This window comes from Miniopterus natalensis, chromosome 19, assembly GCF_054644295.1.
Source record: "Miniopterus natalensis isolate mMinNat1 chromosome 19, mMinNat1.hap1, whole genome shotgun sequence".
Lineage (NCBI taxonomy): Eukaryota > Metazoa > Chordata > Mammalia > Chiroptera > Miniopteridae > Miniopterus > Miniopterus natalensis.
This window is the reverse complement of record NC_142099.1, coordinates 31,409,818-31,422,592: the sequence shown is the minus strand read 5'-3', so window position 1 is coordinate 31,422,592 and position 12,775 is coordinate 31,409,818. Positions and strand designations below refer to the sequence as shown.

The following is a 12,775-nucleotide window of genomic DNA, read 5'->3' as shown; positions in this document are numbered from 1 at the left end:
CTCCACCATATACTAACAAATTACAAATATATATCTACACTAACAAGCCACGTTCCCAAGTTGGAGCAGCGGAACGACTCCATTCGCCACATGGAATGAGAGCCAGCAGAGCAGGAAACGGTTCCATCAGGGAAACTGACGGTTCCGCCAGTGCGGCTCTCCTCTGCCAGAAGAGCAGTACTTGTCCCCTCCTGTTTCCCCGACGCTCTTTCCTTGCACCTCTATCTCCAGGACATTAAAAGTCAAGGCTACAGTATGCTGTATCACATATTACTACAAAGTAAACTCCGTATTGGTTCAGTCACTGTCTCTTTAATTTCAATAGAGTTTTTATTCAAATAAGTCTTGTAATCTAACTACATTTATGACAGGACCTTAGTCTTTGCTCTGAAAAGTTTGTCTTGATAAAAAATAAATAAAAAACATCCTGGGAGCCCCGGCCGGTGTGGCTTAGTTGGTTGGAGAGTCATCCCCTACACCAAAAGGTGGCAGGTTCGAATTCTGGCACAAATAAGTCCCTAAAGCTCTTAATCTGCTGAAGCTACAGTTAGACCTACTTTATATCTGAGTTAAAGAAAAGGGATAAAAGCATTTTTTAAAAGAAGTGTGAGGGTGTTATTTTAAAATCAAAGGCTTTTATGACTACATAACCTATCATAATTCTTTGGGCCAGTTTTTGATGCATTTCTAGTTAGACAAGTGAAAACAAAAACAACCCTCAAATCCTGCTTCCCATGTTCTTGTCCAGAAACCACCACCCCAAGGAGCGGAAGCACATTACAGAGCCCAATGCCAAAGGGAATTGTACTCAAAGGTTCCCGCAGCCACGGGGCACAAGGCTGGGGACGGCGGCCAAACGGCTCACACTGCCAGCTAGAGAGACAGAAACAGGCACTACTGCACGGTAACGTGACAGGCACGTCAACCGTGGGCCCGTAGGGGCAATGATGGGTCCCCATTCACTGAACAACTTCTCTTCAGTTTTGGTTTGGACTTTGGAGGAACATTATATATGGCTGATCTATAGCTCCAAGCAAGGGAAATATATCTCAGTCATGGCTACATCTGTTCTCTCTGCTAAGGTGCTCAGTTCCAGGATCCCCAAGATTACCAGACTCCCCATTTGGCAAAGAACACATTTTCAAGCATGGGGTGGGCTATACTTAGACTGAAAAAATCCCACAGGCACTCCAGTCAGACCTTTGAAGGTCAAGGATGAAAAACTACATCTTCCACATGGACTCACTCTCTGTACCCTTGTTATGAATGACAGCATTCAGATTCCCTGGGCCATGTGGGAAGCAAAGCCCAGCATCCCTCGAGGTGAACTATTTTCCTACAAGAAGTAAGGAGCAAATTTCACCTTAGGTCTTTAAATTATTAGGAAAGTCCTGGCTGGGTAGCTCAATCAGTTAGAGTGTCAATTCCTGCTCATGGCACATACAAGAATCAGACAATGATTGCATAAATAAGTGGAACAACAAATCGATGTTTCTTTCTCTTTCTCTCCCTTCCTCTCTCTCTCTAAAATCAATTTTAAAAAATTTTTAAGTAAATAAACTGTTAGGAAAAAAACACATGCACCCACACACCTCATACTCTTCATACTGGCTTCCTTGTGAGTAACCTTCTGAGAAAGATATGAAGATGATAAACACTCTAACAATACTCTTCATAAGCCCTGGCCAGTGTGGCTCAGCTGGTTGGAGCGGCGTCCCTTACACTGAAAGGTCATGGGTTCAATTCCCAGTCAGGGCACATGCCTAGGTTGTGGGTTCAGTCCCCAGTTGGAGAGGCAACTGATTGATGTTTCTCTCTCACAGTGATGTTTCTCTCTCCCTTCCTCTCTCTAAAATCAATAAATATATTTTTAATTAAAAAAATAATAACCTTCATGAATGCATTTTGCTTTTGAACAAGACAATTATAATTACTCCATCAAAGACAGTTTGGGGCCAATTTTCCTGTATTCTTTCAGAAGGTTAGTAAAGCATCTCAACTTCTGTTTTACCAATGCCATTTAATCTTACACCTTCAAATATGCCTCATCCCTACTCCCTCCAAGGCAGCTAATGGTTAATTAAGTAGGTAACAAATTTGTAGAAAATCCAGTAGAAGGAACATGATGAAACGCTAATCCTTCTTTCATAACATCAATTTGGAATGAATAGCATCAATTACTTGGACAACGGTTCACCATTCATTGTGTGTCCTGTGCCCAGTACAACCAGGCATTGGTAAAGGTTTGTTGAGCGAATGAGTATTAGGGATTTACTTCCCGTCTCGTGGTGAAGCTCTGGTGTACTGGGTATCTGCATGCAACTCATTAGTTGGGACATGAAAATCATTCTCTGGGATACTGGCAAAGAATGCAACTCCAGCCCTAATCAGTCATCTATTAAACGCACATCATTATTTTTTTAGGGGCACAGAGAATAAAATGGGGCAAATCTAAAAAAAGCATTATCTTTTGTGGGGGGCAAGGAATACCCATCTGAAGTAGAACAACACCATTCCGAAGTCTACTAGCCATGGAAATAATTGAACAGGTATTTGTTATGTATAAAGCACTACGGTAGAAACTGCAGGAGATACAAAGATGAGTGTAACAGTCTACACCCTTAGGGGTTCACAATCTAGTAAGAAGGAAAAGATAAATGCATCTGTAGCTATCATGCAATTAACTAAATAAGTAAAAGCACAATCTGTATGTCCTGAGCCTATAGGAATTGAACAGTAGGTATAAGGTGAAATTCACATTCCCCTTTACTCCAATAACATATTTCTAAGGTTTTATCTTCAAATGATTGTTTTTGAGTACATTTACTGCAAGATTGTTTGTTCCCTTAACCTAGGGAGACAGATAACAGAAGTATGAAGAAATGAAGATGCTGGGAAAGCGGACAGAGCAAAACAAAATGTAAAGCCCAGGATGGATTTTTATTTAAATCCATGCTTTCTTTAAAACTACTTGCAAGGCTGAAGAATTAACCACACTGAAATTAGTAATGACTTTTAAGACTAAACTAAACGCTGCAAATGATAATAATCTTACGGTAATAATGTCTTTTAGGAGCAGGTAGAATTATCTCAACCTTTTTAATAGTGGGCTTCCCTGTGCCATAGGAAACAGATGATCCTAGAAAACAAAAATTGGGAAGGGAAAGGTGGTAAAGGGACAGGGTGCAAAAAGCCATACCCTCAAAGGAGGAAGCACGACCAGCAAAGGAGGGTCCGGTACCCTAAATGCTAGGGACTGGACACAGGAATAAGAGGGCTGGATGTAAGTAGAGTCATGTTATACTCATTCCATCAGATAAGGTCTCCCACTGAAGTAAATTATGGTTCCATGACAAGCCATGGAGCCTAGGCCATGACTCATGTGCAATGAAATCTCTCCACTGCCAGGGTGCACTTTATATTCCCACGGCCAGGTCAGAAAAGAGCAAGGAAGGAGTCACAGAAGCAGAACTGGAGCGTAGAGACCTGCACCTAAATCTGGTTCCTGTTCAAAACTGCTCTATCCCACATTCTACCTTTCTGCTTCTATTACTCTTCCCCTAACCCGTCATGTTCCAACTTCCTAAGCTAATGTCCACCAACTGCGCGCACACACACACACACACACACACACGCTCAAACAGCCACACACATTTAGCACTAACTATATGCCTGTCGCAAGTGCTTTGACAGAACATGATGAAGGAATGTGTACCTTTAACGGTCACGATGACTTTGTGAGGCAGACATTATAACTTCCATTTATTTGTTTAGATAATTCACATATCACTGAATTGTGCAACCATCACTACTATCTAATTCCAGAACATTTTCATTCACCCCAAAGAAATCCCATACCCATGAGCAGGCACTCCTCATTCCCTCTCCCCCCATCCCCTGGCAGTCACTAATCTACCTTCTCTCTTTACAAATTTGCCTATCCTGGGCATTTCATATAGATGGGACCACAAAATATGTAGCTTTCTGTATCACTCCGTTTTACATATGAGGAAACCGAGGCTCAAATAGGTTAAGCAACTTGCCCCAAGTCCCACAGTTACTAAGAGGCTGAACTCGAACAGGAACCCAGGTCTGATGCAAATACCTGGGCTTGCTTTTGACCACTATATGCTGCTTCCCTGCAGGAAGAAAACTGAGAAAGCGAAAGTTTTAGATATACTTGGGGGAATGGGGTTTTATTCTTCTAAGGCAATAAAGTAATAAGAGCCACAATTACAGTGCCATCTCTGCTGAGCCCACACTGAAATGCTGAGGCAGCTCTTCCGAACAGACCACGGCAAACTGCTAGGAAGCACACCACCCCGTCTTTCTGTCCCACCCCATAACCCCACCTTCTCCCCACCCTCAGCCCCATGAAGATGGCAGCTCTATAGAACCAGGCTGGGAAGAATCTCCTCTCCTCCAACTTACTGTCCCTTCCCCAGATGTCACTCTGCCACTTGGACTTTATTATCCATATAAATTTCTGTCTAAGGAGACCAAGAAAAAATGTTCACTTTAAGGAAGTGCACTAGTGTTTTTCCTCTTCTTTTTAATTCTGGCAACCAGTTTATACTAGTTGTGACAAAAAGAGGGTGGAGTGTGGGAGAAGTCAAGCTGTTGGCTAACCAAAGGCAAAAAGCTCTAAAAACCTAAGAATTATAACTCACATAAAACGCTACAACCTAGCAATACCTCAGCTTTCTGCCATTTTTCTGCTTTATGCATTGAGTATGTATATGGTTGAGATTAGATTATACCTTTCTAGAGGACCAAGTTCAGGTCTTTAGGTCCTTTCCATCCCTCATCCCACAAAAACAAATAGGTACACAATAATGTTAATTATATATTTTTTTCTTTCTTAGGAGAAAAATATAAAAGGGAAAGACTGATTTCCACTAACTCAAGGCCAAGGCCAAGGTCTCTGACTGTTTATGCCCTATACCAGGCATTCAATGTTTATTGAATAATAGCAAATACTTACACGGCAGTACCAGCCACTGTTCTGAACATACATAACTCCCGACAACCCCGGAGGCAAGTACAGAGGTGCCTCAGTTTTCAAACATCTCCGTTGGCAAACATTTCGGTTTACAAATGCCATAAACCCAGAAGGAAATGCTTCAGTTTTTCAAACACACCTCGGAAGTCGAACATGCCATACGGCTTCTGCTGAGTGCAAGATCCTGAGGCCTAGCTGTCGGCTGTGGATCCCTGAGCACCCGCACAAAGTGGAGGTGATACTTGGGCTTATTTGGTGACTGAGTGCAATCAATCTGTGCTCATCCCATCTCAGGAGCACTCTTGCAACCAATTTGTTTTTGTGACTGTGTGCAATCAATCTGTGTTCATGCCATCTCAGGAGCCCTCTGCCAATCACCCCTTGCTGTGAGAAATGGATAAAAGCTGCAAAGCCAAAAGAATCATTAACAGAACAATAGAGGTGAAGGAAATTATTTCCAAACATGAAAGTGTTGTCCATGTATGTGATCTGGCAATGCAGTTTGGTATGGCCAAATCTACAATTTGTACCATCTTAAAAAATAAAGAAGCCATTAAAGGAGCCAATGTTGCAAGAAGTGTTAAAACACGAGACAAAGAACACCGACAATTGAAGAAGTGGAGAAATTGCTTTTCATATGGATAAATGAAAAACTGCTGGCCAGTGACAGCATTTCTGAGAACATGATTTGTGAAAAAGCTTTACATTTGTATGATGACCTCATCAAAAACACCCCTGGAACAAGTGCTGAGAGTGGTATTTTCAAGGCAAGTAGAGGGTGGTTTGAAACGTTTAAGAGGAGAAGTGGCATGAACAGTATGGCGAGACATGGTGAAGCTGCCAGTGCCAACAAAGAAGACGCCGACCCATTTGTTTTGGAATTTAAAGATTATGTAGAGGCACAGGGTTTCCTTCCCCAACAAGTTTTCAACTGTGATGAGCCAGGCCTCTTTTGAAAGAAAATGCCAAAGAGGACCTACATAACAGAGGAGGAGGAATCACGGCCAGGACACAAGCCCATGAACGACAGGCTGACCCTTTTACTTCGGGGGAATGCAAGCGGGGATTTTAAGTTGAAGCCTTTGCTAGTCTACCATTCTGAGAATCCCAGGGTATTTAAGAAAAAAAAAGTCATAAAAAGCAAACTGCATGTGATGTGAAGGGCAAACAGCAAAGCTTGGGTAACCAGGTACTTTTTTATTGAGCGGGTTCATGAAGTGTTCGGGCCAAGTGTAAAAAAATGCCTCCAAGACAGAAATCTTCCAAAGAAGTGCCTGCTTGTTATGGATAATGCTCCAGCTCACCCTCCAGGCTGGGAGGACGAGTTGATGGAAGAGTTGTTTTATCAATGTAAAATTTTTGCCCCCAACACTACTCCACTCATCCAGCCCATGGACCAGCAGATCATATCTAATTTTAAGAAGCTTTACACCAAAGCACTGTTCCAAAGGTGCTTTGAGGTGACCTCAGACACAGAGCTAACCCTCAAAGAGTTCTGGAAGAATCATTTCAATAGCCTACACTGCTTACATCTCATAGACAAAGCATGGAGGGCTGTGTCTCACAGAACAATGAAGCCAGCAAGGAAGAAATTGTGGCCAGAAGCTGTCCCTGAACGTGTACTTGAGGGTGTTGAAGAGGATGCTCCCGTTGTTGAGGATACTGTGTCTCTGGGACAGTCCACGGGCTTGGAAGTGAGTAGCGATGATGTGGAGGGGTCAGTGGGGACCATGAGACTGAACGCACCATGGAAGACCTTCCAAGCGTTCTGACGGAGCAGCAGCAGGTGGCAACTGAGGAACTGTCTTCGGAAGAGGAGGGGGGAAGAGAAAGTGTTTCTATTGCACTGATCAAAGAAATGTGTGCAAAATGGGTTGAAGTGCAAATTTTTGTTGAAAAATATCACCCTGATAAAGCTGCTCTAAGTCATGCCACTAACACTTTCAATGGTAATGCTATGTCTCACTTTAGACAAATTTTATAACATCAGAAAAAGCAAATGTCAATTGAAAAATTTTTAGTGAGGAAAAGATCCAGTGAGTCTGAACCAGGTGTCAGTGGTGTAAAAAAATCAAGGAAAGGAATGGCAGGAGGGGAGTGACTTACAGTGATTCTGGAAGAGGGCCACAGAACACCTGAGCAACAGTCACCTACCGTGATTCTGGATGAGGACCCCCCCGCCATCCAAACCATGACTATCATCATTGGAGGTAGGAAAAAATTATGTTTTCATTTTTATCATCTACAGTATTGTTTTTACATTGTGCTTATTTATTATTGCTTTTACAGTACAGTATATTGTGCTTATTGCTTTCATCGTGTATCATTTTATGGACCTGCGGTATCATTAGATAGTAAAATTCATGTTAAATTGCTGTTTTAGGGGTTGATTTTAAAGGTCTGGGACAGATTAACCCATTTCACATTACTTTCTATGGGAAACCGCACCTCGGTTTTCGAACGTTTCAGAACTTGAACGGTCTTCCAGAACGGATTACATTGGAAAACCAAGGTACCACTGTCCTATTACTATAATCTCCATTTCCTGACGAGGAAACTAGCGCAGCATGGCTGTGATTTGCCCAAGGTGGTCACTGAGTCAGTAAGGAGTGGGAACCAGGACTGAGGGAGTGCAGGGCGACTAGAGCATCCCAACTAGACACGTGAGTCATTCTGATTTCTTAAAATTGAGAATTGAGAGATTTATGATACCTTGCAACACCTAGGAACTCCAATGGATCTAAAAACAAAAAAAAAAAACTTTCCCTTTGTTACCCTGTAATAGTCCATCTGCTTTTTTCAGAAGTGCTCAAAGCCTTTATCTCATTACTTGTGAACTCTCTGACAGTGGAAAATTGGCAGATAGAGGGGCTCTTCTGCCCTATAGTTAGGTGAAAAGAAGGCAGCAGGGGAACGTAATTAAGGAAATTGCACTTATAATTCCGTTTTCTTTGTTACAGGCCAAGGTACTCTCATTTTAGAGCTCTATTTCTATTTTTAAATTTCTAAGACATCTCATGCATTATATACAGGATGGGACAAAAGTAGGCTTACAGTTGTGAGTACATGAAACAGTTTATTCTTGTATTATTATGTATTAATTATTGTATTATTTTCCATACAAACAACTGTAAACCCATGTTGCCCCACCTGATACTCTCTCACTACGCCCAGTGAATACAAAACTGTCAAAAGTAAGAAGGGAGCATAATTTGGGGGTCCTTCCCATCTAATTTGTGGTTAAAAGTGAAATAATAAAAACAGAGTAAATCCATGATCTTCAGTTGCTCAAATACCATACTACACCCAACCCAGAAGCACACCCCATCCTGATATGATGCTTAAAACCTTCTAGAGGTTCAGCAGGTTAAAAGGCGAGTGTCCCGCCCTGGCTGGTGTGGCTCAGTTGGTTGAGCGTCATCCTGCACACTGAAAGGTCACCAGTTCGATTCCCGGTCAGAGCACGTGCCCAGGTTGTAGGCCCGATCCTCTGTCGAGGTGCGTGCTTGGAGACAGCCCATCGATGTTTCTCTCTCACATCAATGTTTCTTTCTCTCCCTCTCCCTTCCTCCCTCTCAATAAAAACATATTTTTAAAAAATTGAGTGTCCCTTCTCTTAACATTCCAAATTCCTACTAATTGGGAACCAACATTCACAAAAGAAAGTGGAGACAGTCTCTGAATGAACATGACCTTGCACAGACAGCCTGTAAAAGGAGAGGATGCGAGTAGCTGTCTCTTAGGGAGTGGTCTCTACTCTCAAACACAATTACTTAAACGGCTGGGAAAATGGCATCCCCAAAATACACATGCAGGCGCTAGCTCACTGACTCCCCCAAAGATCAAACTCTTCACACTGGAAGGAACGGAAGCATCTTATGTAACACCACCATACTGCTCCCAGTGCTGTCATCTGTACCCTCGCTCATTTTTATTTCGGGTGGACAGAGGGTGAAGAGAGTTAAAAACGCTAAGATTAGCTCATCACGCAGCCAACCACAGAAGCGAATGAGGCAAAATGCAAAAGGTGAGTTTGTAGTTGACTTCGAGAATAAAAGCAAGAGCCAACCAAGATACCTTGAAAACCTCCATGCCGCTGAGGTGAATCTACGCTCTTGATTTTTTGTCAGTAGTAATTAAAAAATAAAGTTGTTATAAAATAAAAGCAATAGAGGGGTTTTGTTTTGTTTTGTTAGATAAGCTCTAAGAAAAACCCTGTGAGCAGGGAAAGCCACTGGAAAGCACTGCTAAGGGACAGAGAGGGTCAAAGTACACATTCTGGGGATCATCTCTAAAATCATTAGCCCTTCCCACCACTTGTTTTCTGATAGCCTCACAGAAATCAGTCCCCTCTATGGCTCCATTTTCAGAACAGCGAATTTCTGGGCATAGATGTCAACCCTGCAGTTTCAGAACAGCTAGTGTTGGGGCCCAGGGCAGGCCACCCCAGGATATCCCACAATAGCATATTAAGGATTCTGAATTCAAGTTACTTAAGAAATGGCCTGTGTAAGAAGAAAACCCTGACCAATGTGTCCCCATGTGACAGGTGCCCTCCTACTCCAGAGAGCTGAGACAATCTTATCACAAGGGCTTTAAAAATCCAGGCAAAGGCCTGTATAAACAAGCCTTGTAATGCCTTTACTAACGAACCACTCAATTCCAAACTTGGCTTAGATTCCTTTCTAATAAGCACCCACTTTCTTTGTTCTGTCAGTTTGTTACACATTTGTTTCTTTGTCTAAAAGCTATAAAAAGATGCCTGGTTGGTCCTGGCCGGGTGGCTAAGTAGGAAAAGGTTAAGGGTTCGATTCCCGGTCAGAGCACATACCTAGGTTGTGGGTTCAATCCCCAATCGGGAGCGTATGGGAGGCAACCAATCAACGTCTCTCTCTCTCTCTCCCTTCCTCTCTCTCTTAAAATCAATAATACATATCCTCAGGTAAGGATTAAAAAAAAAAAAAAAAGGGCGCCTGATTGGATAATTTCTTTGAGCCTCATTTTATGATCTGATCATCTTATCATTCTCCTATGTGCACCTATTAAATTGTTTTTTCTCCTGTTAATCTTGTATCAATTTTATTATTTTATTATGAGTCCAGCAGTAGAGCTAAAGGAGGGGGAGATTCTCTCCTTCCCCAGCAACGGTCATCCTCCTCCTCCCATTTACCCCGTGAGGTAAAATAAAAGCTTTTTTATTTACATCTAGGCTAACTAAATAGTACAGCACCATTTAGGACCATATCAGAATCCTACTCTCTTATTTTGATCACCATTTCTGGAGTCTCAGGCAAATTTAGGGTACTAAACATGCACCTTTGGAAATACAGGGCCCAATACGCAAAGCGTGGTTAAGCTGAACAATTTGTTTCATTCTGAGCCTCATGTTCAAATCTGCTATCAGCCTCTAAGTGTGTCTCTTAAAGTGTGTTCGCAGACCACTCACTTGAATCAGAATCCCCAGAGGCGTTTTTATGTTCAGATTCTTAGCACCCACCCACTCGACCGACTCAATCTGTAGAAAAGAGCCTGAGACATATTTTAATTTAATTTGATGTTAATACCTACTTGAGAATCACTACATTAAACCCACTGAATTCTTTGCTACGCTGTCCCCAAGGTATCTGCCTTTATGGGATCCCTTCCAACCTAGGCTGTTGCCTAATTAGACGCCGTAATTAACAAACCAAACCCTCCAGTTCTCCGCCAAGAACAAGCAGTTTAAGAGGAAGCAAGAAACTAGGAAAGATCAAAGACCGTGCACGGTTTTAAGTGCTATAGGGCCTCTCACACATCCCAGAGGGAATCACGTCGACGAGTCTCAGGACCCAAAACACTCCCTTCCCTCTCTGACTTCACCATAAGCACGAGCAACAGCTCGGACAGCTCGCGGCCACCCACCAGCTCCCATTTCCTTCAGCGACCCCAGGGCCGCGGCGAGTCCGCTCCTTCCTCCAGAGCTGCCTCAGCGTCGGTGTAAGAGCATTTCACACACATAACAAACACGCCTAACGCACACGCTCGGGCCACTACACCTACAGCTGCCCGGCCTCCACGGCCTCCTGGGGCCCCCTGCCCCCTGCGGGCACCCTGCCTCCCGCCTCCTGCCCTCCCCTGGGACTCGGATCCACCACAGCTCAGCCCCAACGCGGAGCAACTTTCCCCCCTCCTCGGGCTAATCCCCGCCCTCCCCGAACACCCGGCCCGCGCGCTCCCGCCCGCGCAAACCCGGTCCCCCAGGTCCCGCTCCCCGGGCTCCCGCCTGCGGGCGCCCCTGCCCCAGGGCCCCGGGAGCGATGCCCTCGCCGGGCATCTCGCGCTCGGCCGGCGCAGGCCCGCGGGCCGGCCCCGCGGCCCGTCTCCCGTCCACCTCTCCCCGGGTTGTTTTGCAGGGCAGGGGCGCGGTCCCCCGCCCGCCCGCCCGGCCGGCCTCTCCGGCCCTGTCTCCCTGGCCGCTGCCCTCCTTACCCGCCGTCCACCCGGTCTCGGCGACGTCGCCGGCAGGGGCGCGCTGGGCCCCGCCGCCGCCCGTGGGGGAGGAGGGACAACTGTGGCTGTGCGAGCCCTGGAGGTCGCGGAAGAACTTCTGGGTTTCTCGCAGGTTCTGCCGCAGCCGGCCCAGGTAGCGGCGGTAGCGGCCGAAGCTGCGGCACAGGTCCCGGGTCATCCCGCCGCCTCCCGGGCCGGGACCCGACACCGGCTCGTCCCCCCATCGGACCCCGTCGCCCTCCATCTCCTCGGCCCGCTGGCTTCGGGACTGCGTCCCCAGCCCGCTGGCAGGCTTCCCTCCTCCCCGCCCCCCAGTGCTGGAGGGAGGAGGAATCTGCCTCCTAACGCCCCCGCCTGCAATCGGCCGGGCTCCCGACTCCGTCACCCCGGTTAAAAACAGGCCATACTGCAGTGCGCCGCGAACGGAACCTTTATCTCCACCATCCAGGAGAGTGAGGGAAGGATCATTGGAACGCGCCGTGGCTGCGGTGTCTCCTGGGACTTGTAGTCCAAACCCGGAGATTGTGAATGGGACTCATCTCCTTTCGGTACAAACCTCACCCGATCCTGTGCTTACGTGCTCTCCTCGCTTATAAACGTCTTACTCCCTGCAAAAGTGTCTCTGAGCAGAGAGGAGCTGCAGAACCCGGACGCCCGCAGAAGGGGGTGCCTTGCAGAAATCAGAGCGAAAGATTTTAAACGCAAAGAAAAGGAAACAAGACAGAGGCCAGTAATATCTCCGTGGCTACCCTAATGGCTCTGAATTTCTAGGTACGGAAGATACTAGGCAACTGGCTAAAACTACCCCGGACGTAGGGAAATCCCTCGTGTTTGTATTTCGCCCTCCTTTTCTGACTTCCCTTCTCCAGGTGTGGAAAAGGGGTGTGTGTGAAAGGGTGTTTAAAAGAGCTTTAAACTGAAGTTCATTTAGTTTCTTGAGGTAGAGAGCTGGTTAAGGGGAAGTTGAGGTTTGTAGCCTTCCAAGCAGGTTCTAATTCTCTTAACTTGGCTTCTGCTAAAATAGAACACTTATTCACACAGGCTGTCTAGGAGCCCTGGACACAATTACAGAGGAAACAAAACTTGACAACCAACTCTTTTTCTCCTCCTGCCTGCTCTCCCCTCTTCTCCAGGCACAGAGCCCTGCTGTCTTTCTGGATGTGGAAAGACCCCGTATTTCACGCAAGCCAGACTTCTCTGACAGCCTGAACAGCGTAGTTACTCAACTGAGCTTAGGAGGAGACTTGAGTTTGAGTCCAAACTCCCCCAGTCCCTTGCCTTGGG

General features: G+C 45.4%; 1 protein-coding gene across 1 annotated transcript in view; it reads right to left on the bottom strand.

The window, feature by feature from the left end:
- The window catches only part of DSTYK (dual serine/threonine and tyrosine protein kinase), a 48,337-nt gene extending 36,602 nt beyond the window's left edge, over positions 1-11,735 (bottom strand). The window contains exon 1 of the mRNA XM_087827984.1: positions 11,471-11,735. Coding sequence (XP_087684110.1) covers positions 11,471-11,735 — 265 coding nt within the window. The remainder of the gene's footprint in view (positions 1-11,470) is intronic.
- Between the last annotated feature and the right edge of the window lie 1,040 nt (positions 11,736-12,775).